The sequence below is a fragment of the Festucalex cinctus genome, chromosome 15 (genome assembly GCF_051991245.1).
Source record: "Festucalex cinctus isolate MCC-2025b chromosome 15, RoL_Fcin_1.0, whole genome shotgun sequence".
NCBI classification, from domain to species: domain Eukaryota; kingdom Metazoa; phylum Chordata; class Actinopteri; order Syngnathiformes; family Syngnathidae; genus Festucalex; species Festucalex cinctus.
The window spans coordinates 21,569,613-21,586,356 of NC_135425.1; the positions used below are offsets into that span (position 1 = coordinate 21,569,613).

At 40.5% G+C, this 16,744-nt stretch overlaps 1 protein-coding gene and 1 long non-coding RNA gene across 6 annotated transcripts in view; both read right to left on the reverse strand.

Moving 5' to 3' along the window:
- The window catches only part of kcnn2 (potassium calcium-activated channel subfamily N member 2), a 37,386-nt gene extending 27,046 nt beyond the window's left edge, over positions 1–10,340 (reverse strand). For 2 of the 5 annotated variants that reach the window (XR_013278624.1, XR_013278625.1), the window contains exons 1-2: positions 6,632–10,316; positions 6,180–6,275 (exon numbers count right to left, since the gene is read on the reverse strand). Coding sequence is in view for 3 of the 5 variants with exons in the window: in XM_077496529.1 (XP_077352655.1) it covers positions 6,180–6,275; positions 6,632–7,381 (846 nt within the window). In the remaining 2 variants the exon portion in view is untranslated. Of the gene's footprint in view, positions 1–6,179; positions 6,276–6,631 lie in introns of all 5 variants that reach the window. The other 3 variants (XM_077496529.1, XM_077496526.1, XM_077496525.1) reach the window with 3 other exon arrangements.
- Positions 10,341–10,373: 33 nt separating this feature from the next.
- The window catches only part of LOC144001900 (uncharacterized), a 49,372-nt gene continuing 43,001 nt past the window's right edge, over positions 10,374–16,744 (reverse strand). The window contains exon 5 of the long non-coding RNA XR_013278626.1: positions 10,374–16,184. This is a non-coding gene — a long non-coding RNA (uncharacterized LOC144001900). The remainder of the gene's footprint in view (positions 16,185–16,744) is intronic.

Sequence of the window (16,744 nt, forward strand, 5' to 3'; positions counted from 1 at the left end):
ATGGGCTCACAAAAAACACATTCACTCACACGAGACGCACGCTAATCTCGTGCATTGTACAAGATAGCTCTAAAAGACACAGGAGTGAAATCCAAGGAGATTGGTCACAGGAACAGGCAACAACTGCACAACTTCTTTACTTCATTCATCTTCAACTAGACTAAGTGCAATTTCTGGACAAATTGCGTGGGAATGCTGAAACCTGAATGCTAATAGCTGAATGCTATGATTTGAATGCATGTGGAATGCTTATGAAGTAAATTGAGAGAGGTATTATGAAATCATAACCTCCTGCTTACTGGACAATGCACTTTACCAACTGTGTCACCGAGCAGTATCAGCCACCTAGAAATGATAAGTTATTTAGAAAAGGTTCAATGTCTGTCCCATTTAAGATGAATGGGGAAACGTTGAGATTTAACGTTAAAATTTGCAAAATACTGTATGTAATGTGGAATTACACAATATATACCTCAGGAGGTGTGAATTTTTTAAGCTAGTTGAAATTTGAACGGTGTAAATCGGAAGTATTATGTAGGAGTTACATGGCCAAAAACGTGTGGCGAATAAAAATTACAATAACAATGAAAATCCACACAGAAAGGCCCAAGTCAAGATTATAACCAAAAATGAGGCCAACGCGCTAATCGCAACTTCATCATGCTGTCCACAATACGGTCAGACAAGAGAAAAAAAACATACATTATATTTAGCGCAGAGATCTGCATTTTACTGAATGCCATTTATAGTTTATAGTGGGCACATTTTAGTTTTTGGTTTCCTTAGGGACAGCTCACCAGTGCTGCTAGCTAGGCTGGTTACCGCCTCCACCACGCTCAATATAACTAATGGAGTCCAGCTCAATATTTAATCTGTGTAATGTCGAGTGAGAAACATATATCTTGCCATCCAGAATGAAATCGCTCAATTTCATTAGTGAACAAAGTTGAGAGGTTCGGCCCAATTAGACATTAATGCAATGCTTTATTTATGATATCGAAGCGAGCCACTAAGGGGCCACTTTACTCTGTAAATCTGAAACTGTCGCACGTTCCCCTCGATTTTTTATTTTTATTATTATTATTTATTTTTTTTACCCGCGCCATTCTGAAATCAAGTTTCATGTATGCAAATAAATTCTTTTTAATCAAGCAAAGTAAGCACCCGAATAAATCTTTCTTCCTTTATTGTTACAGCCCAGATGCCCACAGTCGGTAAACTGAAATGCCCCGCATGTTGACATTGCCATGCAGAGCACGGTTTAGAGGACGTCATCAATAAATAATCTTTAGGTTTCTGGTTGGGAGGCAAAGAAGTACGTCTGCTCCAAAGGCTTGTATGTTCGGAGACAACATTGAGGTCAGCAACCAGTGAAGTCAACTCCAACCAGCCTGAAGTCTCAAGTACAGTTACAGAGGAAAATTCACGAGAGCTTTAAAGAAAACTGGATTCCTAAACCATTTCCTGTTTTTAAGCTCCAAAACTGCTTTAAACTGGTTTTCAGTATAAAATGTCGGGCTGTGCTTTATACACATACCACATTGCTGACAGGTAAAATTAACATCATTTCACGAATTAAATGTTAGCTAGCTAACTAGCTAACGAAAGAGCCATAAGTTGCCAAGGGAACAACGAGCGTCCAACAAATTCTGCGTAGCAAACATGTTATTGTGTAAATGTGATAAAGCAAGGAAAAACTGTCAATTTGTTGATCTGTCGCTTTTCTAACTAGCTAACTAATAAAAGAGACCACAGTTGCCAAGGGAACAAAGAGTGTCTCACAAATTCTGCATAGCGAACATGTTACTGTGTAAATGTGTGACATGGCAAGGTAAAAGAAAGCCAATTTGTTGATCTGTCGCGTTGCTTGCTAGCTAGCTAGCTAACTAACTAAGGAGACCAAAGTTGCCATGGAAACAAAGAGTGTCTCACAAATTCTGCATAGCGAACATGTTACTGTGTAAATGTGTGACAGGGCAAGGTAAAAGAAAGCCAATTTGTTGATCTGTCGCGTTGCTTGCTAGCTAGCTAGCTAACTAACTAAGGAGACCAAAGTTGCCATGGAAACAAAGAGTGTCCCACAAATTCTGCATAGCGAACATGTTACTGTGTAAATGTGTGACATGGCAAGGTAAAAGAAAGCCAATTTGTTGATCTGTCGCGTTGCTTGCTAGCTAGCTAGCTAACTAACTAAGGAGACCAAAGTTGCCATGGAAACAAAGAGTGTCTCACAAATTCTGCATAGCGAACATGTTACTGTGTAAATGTGTGACATGGCAAGGTAAAAGAAAGCCAATTTGTTGATCTGTCGCGTTGCTTGCTAGCTAACTTAAGATTTACTGCATTCACCAAATGAGAAAGTGCCCTTTGCCTATCTGCTGTTTGTAAAAATAACTTTTAATAGTATGCAAATTTTAAACAGACTTCAAGGACATGCGAGCCCCCAAAGAATTTAGCATTAGTCCACGTTTAAGAAACTCAGCAGAACTATCAATCACAAAGCATCACAACGATAGCATGAACACAAATGGCCCTCGGTCAAATAAAAAAAAAAAACAACAACTTGGATTTAGTGTGTTAAAACGACACTTGAACTCGTCAAGTTGGTGAACCCGCTGACCATCACAAAGCAGAATGGCGTTCACATGCTGACAATGACAAATCAAAGTCGGGGGAGACGCAACACAATCTCTGTTGGTACGCTAAATCGCTGCCTGCCAACGCAGCAACCGCAGCTAAAGTAAAAAGTCTAAAAATTCCTTTGGCGGATGGCCACATGTCAACATGAGGCATCAAGGCAACTTGATCATCAGCTAACACTTCAAGGAGGACTAAAAATAAGCTCAACATCGGCAATGGGAAAGGAGGATTTCACATGAAAGCGATTAGAGATGACGAGATCAATCTAGTTCACGGACACCCCACCTCTTTTTTTTTTTTTTTTTTGTGTGTGAGAAATACACTCGCCTCTGGAGGCCACCTGAGCACGGCAGACGATTCCCAAACTAGTAATTCCCATGACAGCAGGTAGGCTGCATCCATCCCTGTCCGACGTGACCTTTTCCAGCAAGCAAAAACATTTCACGTTGTTAGGAAGTAGATAAACGAGTGGGAGTAATATTTACTGAGCTTGACAAGTGAATCAGTTTTAAGGGGCCGGGAGTGGTGAGGGGAACGTTTCATAGCGAGGACTTATTATGGCTCAGTGTGTGACAGACATCTGTGAATACACAGAGACGTGCATGCATAATGAATTTCATTGCAGGGGGGGGCAACATCTCGGTGGGCCTAAAATGACTGGTTCATAAACCAGCAACATTGGAATTTACTTGGCAACAAAAAGCAGGTTGGAGCAACCTATTGACTGTGAATGAATCAGTGGTGACTCGAATTGAGATGCGAACGCTGAATCAGAATTTTCGGATTTGAGTGACAATGAATCACAGGAATGATTTCAATGGAAATGCCTGGAAAGTGTTTTCATGTGTATGAGAACGTTTAGCTGTCTATAAATATTATGTTTATCTGTCAAGTAATTAGTCACTAAAGACCATCTTGGCAACATATCATTACTTTGTCTTTGTCATTACTGTACTTCGCTGTTGGCGATGGAGTTTGCAATCTTGGTCGTTGGACCGGAAAGACAAACCCTCCTAGGTTAGCTTATTGCTAGCTAGCAGGTACAATACAACATGAATGGATTAAAAACTTTACCAAAAGTGAAAAAAATAAATAAATAAAAATAAACACCCTTTGACCAGTGTATGACGAGGTGTCCTGGGGGTTAAAAGTGAGTTATTTTCAACTACAAGTAAAACTGAAAACCTTTCTGTAGGTTGACGCGACTTCTTTAGCACATGTACACTCGGATATGTTTAAAAAAAAAAAAAAAAAAAAAGTGCTTTGGACAACAAATTTTGTCGATAAAGTGCTTTATAAATAAAGATGACTTGACTATAAGCATTTAACATTATGATCAAATTGGCTTTTTATTTTGTTATTGCTATCTTTTTTTTTATTGACATGTTTTTCGGCAAAAGTACATTCTGATTGATTAGAGATTTGGTTATTGAATGGTAAACGAATATACGACCGTGCATTTTTTGTACGATTCCAGACAGTAAAACTGTTCAGTTTTGTAAAAAACAAAAACTCCCCCAAAATGTTCCTTTGAATTAATTTGTCACTTCCGAATAAAACAATTCCAGTTGACAAAAATTCTGCAATATGCATGCCAGGCCACTAGGCGGCAATGACTGTTTTCCAGGACAGCTGGATTTACGTAATCCAAAAAACACGGTACTACAAAACAAATCAAAACTATATATATATATTTTTTTAAATCAATTTTCAATTTTGAGTGACTATTTATATTGGGTGTTTCTGTTGGGATAGCTGATGAATGTGAAATTACTAGTAAAATGATAACATACTTTATTATTGGAGATACAGTTTGCAGCTGTACTGAGAGGTGTTTTATTTATTTTTTATTAGCAAATTAATTATTCCACTGATGATAAGACTGCGTTTTTTTAATCTCCGTTTGTTTACTTATGTGTACGTGAGGATTATGCAAAACCACTTTACCTCAACTTTGCATGTCAATGGTCAAATCCAATCAAACTTGTGGTGGATAAACGTGAGGATCCAGGATTTGTCTTGTTTACTTTTGTACTTATGTCATGAGAAAGTTTGGATCTCAAGGTGTGCATGCTGCCTACAATTATCAGTACACTACCATTATGACTATAAAACCCAGCTTTCACTAATAACAATGTCAATGACTATCAAACACAGTGCACATGCACTGAAAGTGTTTATGGGGAATGGAGCCAATAAATGTGCACTGAGGCACCGCCAACAATTCCAGCCAACCTGTTATATCCTATAATGGAAACCCGCTTTAATGAAGAATACGTAGTGGCACGATATCATTCACAAATAAACCCCCCGTATGACGCGCAGAATGTTCAGGGAGGACTCGTTTATGAATTGAATAATTTACTCATAAGCAAGAGAGGTTGCAAGGAATGTATGTGATGCATTCATGCAAACGAAAGCTCTCTGAGGGAATGGATACACATTACGTGCATTTCTATCATCACTCATAAAAGAAAGCGTTACAATGAGACATTTTACTCTCGGGTGACAGACATGTAAATGACAAAAATACAAGCCTGGCACAAAATATGACAATCAATCTGAATTGAGTATGGGACTGTTAGGAGAACACGTCACAAAAGCGATGACGGTTGCTTCCCTCGCAAGTCAATTAAAACGGAGACGTCTTGCATACGTGAGAGCAACGTAGATTCTCACTGCAGAATGTGTCACTATTGATTTTGTGGCTGTTGGACAAAGGCACAAGCGCTGCGGCTTAAGATGAACTGTTGCAGCACCGTTTCTGGGCAAGGTCATTAAACTGTCCGCACGCGTTGGGGAACTCTCAAGGTGGTCGGGCGGGTTTATTTCACGCACTCGACGCTAACTTCTCGAATCAGACTGAATCTGTTTTTCAATTGCCATCAGGTCTAATTGTAAAGTTGTGTTTGCTCGCTTTTGAATGAGTGGAGATGAAAACTGAAACAAGAAATGAGACACGTGAACCTGAGCATGTTGTTTGAGTACGATAAATTAAACTACACGTTTCCTCAAATAATGCCGGGTGGGCCATTCACTTAAAAAAAAAAAAAAAAAAAAAAAATATCATTCTTTGAGCTTGCTAACCAAAACAGCAGCACCAAGTGAAGTAAACTGGACAATTAACATTCCAGTACTCTCACTACAAAATGTGTGTGCCCATTATGTGTGACAAGACTTATGGGTTTGGATTTTCCTCCATAATTTTTTTTTTTTACTTAGTTTTAGCTCCATTTTCACTTGACACAACTAGAACACATTCTAAAAATGCCGTTATACAAAACGCATTATATGGCTTCCCCAGCTGCAGTTGAGTAAAAAAAAAAAATGCCTCTAACCACTATTTATGGAAATCTAGTGTACCTTCTCTACAGCCCGGTTCCATTTCTAAAAATAGCCTTTAAAAAAAAAAAAAAAAAAAATCAATTGTGATGATCCCATATGAACCTCTATCCCCTTTGGTCACATCGACATGTAAAATAGTGTGAAAAAAAAACAAAAAAAAACCACCAACCAAAATACAAGGTGTGTTTCATTACCTGGATCTCTCTTGCATGGTAGATGATAATCAGTCCCAGGAGAATGATTGTAGAAAGGCTTATCAGGCATTTTAGCGCTAATGAATACAGGGACTCCTGGAAGAGAGCGACAACACTAAAACCAAAGACAAGATTGTGGCATAAAAGGAGAAATTTCACAGCATTATGTTACACGGCGGGATAAATCAAAATGACGGCTGATTAAAGCACTTTAGTTAGCTTGCTCCAAGGGGAAACGAGTCCATTAATGGCTCATCACCTTTAAAGATGCTTTGAAGCCTTAGCAACTCCGTAAACATCTCTGGAAAGTGAGTAAGAGTAACCTTGGAGCCCAGTAATGACTATTTATTGTACCTTGAGGGGCTGAACACACTCCTAAAATACTTTTTTTTTTTTGGTTTTGAAAAAAAAAAAAAAAAAAAAAAAAGTTACCAAAATTTCAAGATACACACCTTTCCATAGGTTCCCCAGGAGAGTTCAGTCTCTATAACCATAACAACGATCCCAAACATCCCAAAGATTAAAGCATAGTCGCTGAGCCGCTTCCTCTTCTCGAACAAGGCCCTCCTGTGGCCGAGTTTCTCCCCAATGTTCTGGTTCTTCTTCTTGCCCGATTTCCCGCAGCCCGCGCCTCCGTCCCCGGACGCGTACGGCATGTGCGTGGCCGAGTGGTTCTCCGGCTTGGAGACCGCCAAGGTGTCCGACGCGTCCGCGGCCGAGAGGGGCTGCAGGGGCTGCGACTCGGAATCGAACTCGTGCACGTTCCTGCGGGACGAGCTCAAGTGGCTGAGCGGCCGCATGACGCCGCCGTTGTATCTGCAGCTGCTCATGGCTGTCTCATGGCGGGAGGCGAAAGCGTGGCTGGCCCCGGGATGCTGCGGATGCTGCTGCTGCTGACGACGACGAGGAAGAGGAGGATGAAGATGAGGAGGGGGATGCCTGGAGGAAGTAGCATGACTAGAGGGAGTCGGGGCGCGGACGCCTCGCCTGGAAGACGTCTCCGAAGATGTCCTCAAAGTTACCGCGGTGCACGTCGGCGACGTCCCGCGGAGGACGCGGCTTTCCCGGGCATGGCAGGTGCTGTAGCCGGTGCAGGTGCAGGTGGAACGCGGCGGCTGTCCGCAGGGGTGCCGGTGGCACTGACTCGGATCCGACTGCTGCTCCTGGTAGAAATGGTTCCGCAGCTGCAACGGGCTTCCCATGTCACGGCTCCTTTTTTTTTTTTTTTTTTTTTTTAAAGCAGCAGTCAGCCAATCACTGAGCACCCGCGGTGTGCTACTCGGACCAGGACAGAGCCATGTCGGCTCCTGTTAACACAGCAGCTTCGATTGGGCAACGAGGACCAAAATTGCTTCGACGTCATGAAACGCTTGCAGCCGCGGGTTAACTTAATTGCTCTGACTTATACACGGTGGCACATGCATAAATTAATTAACTAGGAGTTTTATTCACAAATTGTATCAATAAAAGACCTAAAACTCCATACACTTGTTTGATGAAAAACTTATTTTTAATCTACAAACGGTATAGCATCTCTCTCCACCCATCTCAATAAAACAAACTTTTGTTTTCATGACTATATTTATCTATATCCATATAGCTATCAATCTTTCTACGTCCATCTAGCAATCGACCAACCCATCTATTTATCTATCCATCAGTTCATCTATGAAATATTAATCCATCCATCTATAATGTATCAAATATTTATCCATTATCTGTCCATCCAGTTGTTTTTTTATTGCTTATCCATATAGTCCTTTCTATTTATCCCACTCTAAACTTGGGCGTTTTTTTTTTAACCATCACTAATTTTCCCAATGTTGTACTTTATCAACATAGATTACAAATCTAAATACATGTGTTTTAAGCATATAGCACCCATCAAGGGCTCCTCATAAATTCCACACGCGCTTCGCTCCAGTCTAGCCTCTTCCACTGCGACTTAATTCATTTGATTGGCTGCTGGTCACGTGAGCAGGCGCGTTGCTCAGTGCTTGTGCTCGGACCCGGGAATGACTTGACCGCTGCAGCCTGCTGGCCGTTGCATAAACCGACTGCATGTGGCGTTCGCGTCGATCACGCCGAGGACTATTACGAGGTAAACGGGATCAACTTGCGTCGCCCTCTACCGTTCCAATTTGTGGTTCTCTGCAGTTATGTTGTCCCACTGAAGTTGCTTCCATGCGTGTACTAAACTCGGAGGTCTTCGTATAGTAAACGAACTTCTCACACGCTCGCTCATTGATCACGAAGCGCCTTTTCAGAAAAGCGTCCCTCTGCACAGCATCGCACTGGGCACTTACTCCTGATTGGCTCGATACCCGTACACAAATATAGTTAGCTTAGTGATTTGAGGGTCACAAAAAAAGGAGGTTAAAATGTGTATGTAAAATATGTCAAAGTTTACAATTAACTCATTCACTGCCATTGACGGAAAAAGACGTCAAATGATTTTTTGCTGGTCTGGCAATGAATGTGTTAATAAATAACTTAAAAAAAAAAAAAATCAAAGTGGCCCTTGCAGCTTTCTATTTTTCTGTATGTGGCCCTCAGAGGAAAAAGTTTGGACACCCCTGCTGTACATTATATCAACAATTTATAATTGCTTCATTGATTTTTACCATGTTTAACTCATTTACTGCCATTGACAGAAAAAGACGTCAAATGATGCATTTTTTTGCTGGTCTGGCAATGAATGTGTTAATAATTAATAAAAGCTGATGTTACTACCTGCAATACAAAGTGGCTTTATAGAAAGATCCCAACACATCTAGTTAGTGTAGTCTATGTAGTGTTAATGACCCAAGAAGCCATTCCTATATTGCAGAGGGGCACTGGAAAGTTAAGTTTTATCTAAGGTTATAAATAAAGGGTTTGTATCTCAGAGCTGCATGGGGCCTATCATTGTTCCCTAGGCTGTAAAATGCTATTAAAGATGAAACATCCCGCCAGCAACATACAGCAATTCCATACTCAGCTCCGCTTTAAGCCCTCCAACTTACTCAGTTAGGTTTTGATCATGCACGACATGACATGCTGATAGCGAAATGGACTTTGAGACAAGACGAGTTGATTTCCTTCGCACGCTTCTTTTGGACAAAAGTACCAGTCCATTACGAGAAAGAACCCTTTGACCTCAAGACAGGCTTAGTGCTGAGAGTTACGCGTTCGGTTCCGAAGCACTTTTTCAAGCACTTCATCACTTCAGAGACGTTTGTTCATTAGTCTTTTGAAACACACTGATGGGAAAATTCAAATAACGGCAATCGAGCCTAATAAATCATGTCCTGTCATTCTGTTTAACCTACGCGATCAATCGGTCACCTCTGCATTAAATGTGGACAACTCATACTCTCACTGATTGCACCATAAGTATGCAAATAAAGGGGTCCGCTCCTTCAAAGATGTCTGCCTTTACAACGAAGAGATGACACTCCAATCCTGCAAACGGATCAAGTCCAATCATGAAGCCTGTTCATGATCTGTCATGTTTCAGTTTTGGGGGGGTTGAGTTTTTGTTGAGTTTTGGGTGTTGATGTCTTTTGTCCGGTTTTGTCTCCCCTAGTCTCATCATAGTTAACCTCATCCACCTGTGTGTGTCGCCCCCTCCCCGAATGTGTTGCTAATTAGTGACCTCTGCCTGCTGTGCTTCCCAGGTGTGTCTTGTCAGTGTGGTATTTAGTGAGTTCACGCTATGGGAGCATTGTCTTGTCTTGTCCAGTTGAGGGTGCTAAGCTGTGTTAGTAGTTTCTCAATGTCTGGTCAAGTTTCGCAATGTCTGGTCAAGTGTTCTCTCGTCCACGCCAAGTGTTCTCTCAAGTATTCTCAAGTCTCCACATCAACTCAAGTGTCTCCACGTCAACTCAAGTGTCTCCACGTCTACTCAAGTGTGTCCACGTCTACTCAAGTGTATCCAAGTGTCTCGACGTCTACTTCAGTTTCTCCACGTCTACTCAAGTGTCTCCACGTCTACTCAAGTGTCTCCAAGTAAGTCCACGTCTACTCAAGTGTGTCCACGTCTATTCAAGTGTGTCCAAGTGTCTCGACGTCTACTCAAGTGTCTCCATGTCTACTTCAGTGTCTCCACGTCTACTCAAGTGTCTCCACATCTACTCAAGTGTCTCCAAGTAACTCCACGTCTACTCAAGTGTGTCCACGTCTATTCAAGTGTGCAAGTGTCTCGACGTCTACTTCAGTGTCTCCACGTCTACTCAAGTGTCTCCACGTCTACTCAAGTGTCTCCACGTCAACTCGTGTCTCCACGTCTACTCAAGTGTCTCCAAGTAACTCCACGTCTACTCAAGTGTGTCCACGTCTATTCAAGTGTGTCCAAGTGTCTCGACGTCTACTTCAGTGTCTCCACGTCTACTCAAGTGTCTCCAAGTAACTCCACGTCTACTCAAGTGTGTCCACGTCTATTCAAGTGTGTCCAAGTGTCTCGACGTCTACTTCAGTGTCTCCACGTCTACTCAAGTGTCTCCACGTCTACTCAAGTGTCTCGACGTCTACTTCAGTGTCTCCACGTCTACTCAAGTGTCTCCACGTCTACTCAAGTGTCTCCAAGTAACTCCACGTCTACTCAAGTGTGTCCACGTCTATTCAAGTGTGTCCAAGTGTCTCGACGTCTACTCCAGTGTCTCAACGTCTACTCAAGTGTCTCCAAGTAACTCCACGTCTACTCAAGTGTGTCCACGTCTATTCAAGTGTGTCCAAGTGTCTCGACGTCTACTTCAGTGTCTCCACGTCTACTCAAGTGTCTCCACGTCTACTCAAGTGTCTCGACGTCTACTTCAGTGTCTCCACGTCTACTCAAGTGTCTCCACGTCTACTCAAGTGTCTCCAAGTAACTCCACGTCTACTCAAGTGTGTCCACGTCTATTCAAGTGTGTCCAAGTGTCTCGACGTCTACTCCAGTGTCTCAACGTCTACTCAAGTGTCTCCAAGTAACTCCACGTCTACTCAAGTGTGTCCACGTCTATTCAAGTGTGTCCAAGTGTCTCGACGTCTACTTCAGTGTCTCCACGTCTACTCAAGTGTCTCCACATCTACTTAAGTGTCTCCACATCTACTCAAGTCTGTCCACGTTCTGCCCAAGTCTGACCACGTTCTGCCCAAGACTGTCCTGCCACGTCTGTCCACGTCATGCCAAATCTGTCCTGCCACGTTTGTCCACGTCATGCCAAGTCTGTCCATGACCTGCCCAGTCTGTCCACGTTCAGTCCAGTAATAGCAACTAGTCCGCTCACGCTCCATCCAGTCAATAAAATTATTCTTTTTGCTGCCTTTCTCCCCGCCTGGTTTCTCCGCCTTTGGGCCCATCCACCACATCCTCGCTCCACATATCCTGACATTATCACGTCATATGTCACATGCTCGAGTAGTGACCGATCTCCAAAGTCACCAGGTCAGATTCCAACGCTATTATTGGTAGAGGAAATGTAGGTTGCTCAGAAGAAAAAAAAAAAAAAAAAAAAAGCCCCATGATAGCAAGTAGAGTAATGACTTTCACTTATTATGCACAGAACTTTTCTTTCGCTTGAAGCCTTCTTTTTAAGGAGATCGAGGAATGGGATGATTAAGACGACAGATGCCAGTCTGGATGAGAGGAATAATTGCTATTGAGATTAAGAGCATCAATTAAACACTAGACGTGACAGCGAAGTGAGGAAAGAGTCCGAAGTTCATTATTTCTCTGTACTTCTTTGACATTTGTCTGCAAACTCCGATGACCGACTAAGCGGCAGAAGGGTCACCCCTGTCAAATTTGTTCTTGCTTTTTTTCTTTTGTTTTTAATGAGACAGTTAACGTTTGGCTGACAGACCATGAAAGTGTCACTGGTGACTTAGTGAAGTGTGTGACAATGTCCTTATGTTTCACACCTGCACAACTGAAGAAAAAAAAAAAAAAGTGCTCCTCTGTGTGCTTACCACATTCACAAATTTCACACCTCTCCAGTCCGGGCAGCTACAGACTTGAACGGAAGTGATTGGGTCTTCTTTAATAAAGGCGACACCTGAAAGTGCTGCAGGACATTGCGTGTTAGTAAGCAGATATAGTAGCTCGGCATTTCTACCTCTGGAAGCCACAGCAGTGAAATGCCGCTCCAGCCAAGGACATCCATCCAACCATTTTCTTTTTGTCCTCGTTAGTGTCGCGACCAAGCATGGAGCCTATCACACCTGACCTTATGATGTTAATATCTGGTCTGCACTTCTTAAGCACTAGACACAATATAAATACACTGTATATGAAAAATAAAGCCTAGCGACTGACTGATATGAAACTTTCCCCCTAATTACAGCCTTTGTGTTTAGAAAATTGCATTCTACTCATACTAATTTGATGAATTGCTCTGTCCTAATGTAATTCTCATTAGATGAAAGCAGGGGTGTCAAACTAATTTTTGTTGTGGACCACATAGTAGATACGGTTTCCCTAAAAACAAAAACAACAACAAAACATATTGTTTAATCACCTCATAACATTATTACATGTGCACATTAAATTGATGAATAACTAGTTTTGAAATCAGAAGTCAATATATTAGTTTGTTCAACTATTGTTCAACTTACTGTAAAAAAAAAATGTGTCTGGTAACAAAAAATCTTGCAACATCTGAGCGTTTATTATATATGAAAATATGACATTTGGCACACATTTGAGCAAGAATCATGTAAATTGACACAAAATGATTTGCTTTTGCAGGCCACATGCAGATTAAAAAATTATTGAATGCTCATAAAGTTGTTATTCTTGGCTTCACTATCCCTGAAGATCAATTAATGATTTTTTTATTTATTTTTGTGTGTGACATGATCCTGCTTGCTTCTAACAAGAAAAACAGTATTTAGTACAGTAGAGTGGTACATAACCTCAATACATAATAATAATCTTTTTGCACTTTATAATTAACAATTCATTAATATGTAGCCTAGACTGGTCGCCAGTCAATTATAAGACAGTAGTCAAGTTAGCCATATGATTTGATAAGGAAGCCAGTCTATCAAATCAAGCTACAGATACCACCTAGTGGCCGTGTCCAGTATTACCATGTGAATAGGTTTCAAATGAAAAGGTGTGATTACTACTTGGGAAAGTCAAAAATGTACTTTACAATGTGTTCTATGCGGCCCCCCTACGCTAAAAGCGGCATTGTGATTAATATTGTGTTTGTGGAATATGAATTACGTGTCAAAATTCACCTGTTTTGAACCATCTCAGGGGGCGGCCATTTTGCCACTTGTTGTAGACTAGAAATAACATCACAGTAATGACCAATAACAGCTCAACTGTTTGGTCATGTGATGCTTGTATTCTGGATTTGGTCATGTGACTTTCGCAAGCTGAGCTGTGATTGGTCATTACCTGAGCCCTGAGCAACTGTGATGTAATTTTCACTCGACAGCATGTCACAAAATGGCTGCCCCACAATTCATATTCCACAAATGCAATATCCATCATACTACCATGTTTAGACTAGTGGGGGTGCATAGAAAATAATATTGTCAGGTTTTTTTTAAACTTGATTTCCTCTTACAGGATTGCAAAGACACACTTTTATTATATGTTTTGTAACAAAAGGTGTCCTGCCCAGCATCATCATCTTTTCACATTTAATCTTCACTTCTTCATCGTGTCTGTCTGATACCTGTAATCCAGCTGGCTTTTAGTCAGGTTGCAACTGACATAACAGCCGTTTACGTTGAGTAGAAGATTTACGGTCAATCTGCCTTAAATGTCCCGCTCAAGGCCTTGATGGCACCATGCGGGATTTGGACTCGCAGGTTTATTTCCACTGTCACACTGATGTATGGCCACTGTGCTGATGTGTTGCTAAATTCATATTCGCAAGAAGGGGTGTAGGCAGAGAATGGGCGCCCCAACAGTGAACTAACTTGGATAATTATGTACTGGAAACTTTACGTACTAACTATACAGGCAAGATTTTAAATAACGTTCAAAACTGTTATATGCGTATTTACTTTGATGACAGCAAGACAACTACATAGAAATACAGTAATTTTAACTTCAACTAGACTAAGTGCAATTCCTGGAGAAATTGTGTGGGAATGCTGAAAGCTGAATGCTAATTTTTGAATGCATGTGGAATGCTTATAAAGTAAATTGAGAGAAAAAAAATTAAATTATGTTGTATGTATGGAAGGGGGCGTGGAAAGTGATACTTGGAAAAAGTTCAATGTCTGTCCCATTGAAAATGAATGGGAAAAAGTTGATATTAAATGTTAAATTGTGCAAATAGTGTAAGTAATGTGGAATCAGACGATATATACCCCGGGAGGCGTGAATTTTTGAAGCCAGTTGAAATTTGAACAGTGTAAATGACAAGTATTATGTAGGAGTTGTTACATGGCAAAAAAGTGTGGAGAATAAAAATCACTATAACATATGTGGGAATGCTGAAGCCTTCCCACAATGAGAGATATTGTGAATTTCTTTCCCCAGAAATTAACAGTTTCCAAGTGTTACATTTATGAATTAAATATCTGACTTAATGTTTTGGTCAAACTACACCAAGTATAGAGAATATACCTGTTGAAATCAGACAATATTTTTTTTTCCTAACCTTTTAGCCAATTCTGAATTGTACAAAGTACTGAAGGGTAAGCAAAAGAATGCAGCTAACCAGCTGTGAATGTTTCACATTATTAAACCAGGCTGTGTATAAATAAAACATTCACACACAATGAAGAGAGCAGAGCTATATTGGATAAATTGTACTTTTAACTAGACTAAGCGCAATTTCTGAGAAATTGCGTGGGAATGCTGAAAGCTGAATGTCAATAGCTGAATGCGTTGGAAGTAAATTGAAATACAAAATACGTGAAAATTACACATTTTTAATTGAAGTTGAAAGATAAATGAATAAAAAGAACTGAGAAGTATCACAGAGCTGGTAATGACGATCAGTTGTACATATGGAACTGGCTGTGGAAAGTGGGAGTTGTTTCTCGGCAAAAATGTGAGGAGAATAAAAATCGCAATAACATATGTGGGAATACTGACAAGACCAGATAATTATTATATTTATTGCTATACATATTGCTGTCATAATAATGCAATCATGTCAATTACATAGTGCCACAACCACACACAACTTGACTTACAATTTGAACTTTTTACTTATTTACGAACCACTTCTTGAGGTCAATGCGTCACTCACCCCTGAGAATGAAAACTCTTTATGGGTTTAATCATCACCTCAGAGCTGGAGGTGCAATTGGGACAGGACAGATTGCACTCATTTTCTCCAAAAGCCAGAGGTGCTTCTTTGGCCACTGACTTGAAATACACGGCACCGGGGAGCGTGTAAAACGGCATCGAACATTACATATCAGCGCTGTTTAGCAGTAAATACACTTTGCTGCCTTCGCATTTTATTTAGAGAGCTCCAGAAATGTAGGCTTCACTTGACAATGTGAGAGAGAGCACTTTTATCTGCTTTAAAAGCGCACGCTCGTCAGAGCCTGGAGCATCGAGATGGCTTCAGTCGCAGTTACGGGCATATGGGGAGCATTTAAGACAGCACATCATTTTGGATGTGGGCGGCTGATATTAAGTATCCCAACAGTTTGAAATTCTCTTGCATGTAACTGCGTGCAGTAGTCGACTATTATTTGCTCATCTATGTGTATAAAAATAAGGCGACTTGATTTTCAAAATGAAAAACCGGGAGACTAACATTTTGCTGAAAATCAAATGTACAATAAATGTTCACCTAGAACTATTTTACAACCCATTTAATCGCCAATCAATGTGGTGACTAATGGTTTTGGTATTATTTTATCAAATGCTAAATGCCAACTTGGTTGATAGTTCAACAACGCTAAACAAGCAAAATACTCACCATTGTAGGTATTACCTTTTTTGCGATCGCAGCATCATGCTAGTAAGACTACATTTTCCAAACCGTGATTCTTCTGCTGCATTCGAGGATGGTCGGAAGTCGAATATATCCGAGTTATTTTTTTTCCAGTTCCGACCTGAAAGCATTCGAGGAGAAAGTAAACAACTAAAATAGTGGAAAACAATTTTTTATTTTGGTTCTTACAAATCATTTTTGACTCCCAGGAAACTTACCTTCTCATAATTTTGCTTAATTTATTGTTTTTATCTTATTGTGGGAATGCTGAAGCACCCAAATCACCACCAGAAATTAAGAGAAGCCCAGATCTGTAAATTGAGAAGTCGTTTGTTTGTTTAAATCCTGTATTTAAAAAGTGCATTTTACTGAGTGAAACCGTCAGACTGGGCCTTTATACCTGACGCAAATATTGCTAAATATTGCCTTGACACTCAAGTTCAATTTATGAGCAAACACAAACGTCAAGATGATTCTGAAGATGATCCTCAGATGGTTTTTGTTTGTAGTTTTCCCACAGTCTATTTAAATGCAACAAGTTTTTCTAGATCTTTATTTAATTAGTAAATGGCAGTTAAATAAGGTTTTAGTACAGCAAGTGTTTATCAAGTCAATTATATAAACACATGCACACGTGTGTCATAGGAGCTCTTTTTAGCCTGATGGTAAGGTTAATCATTT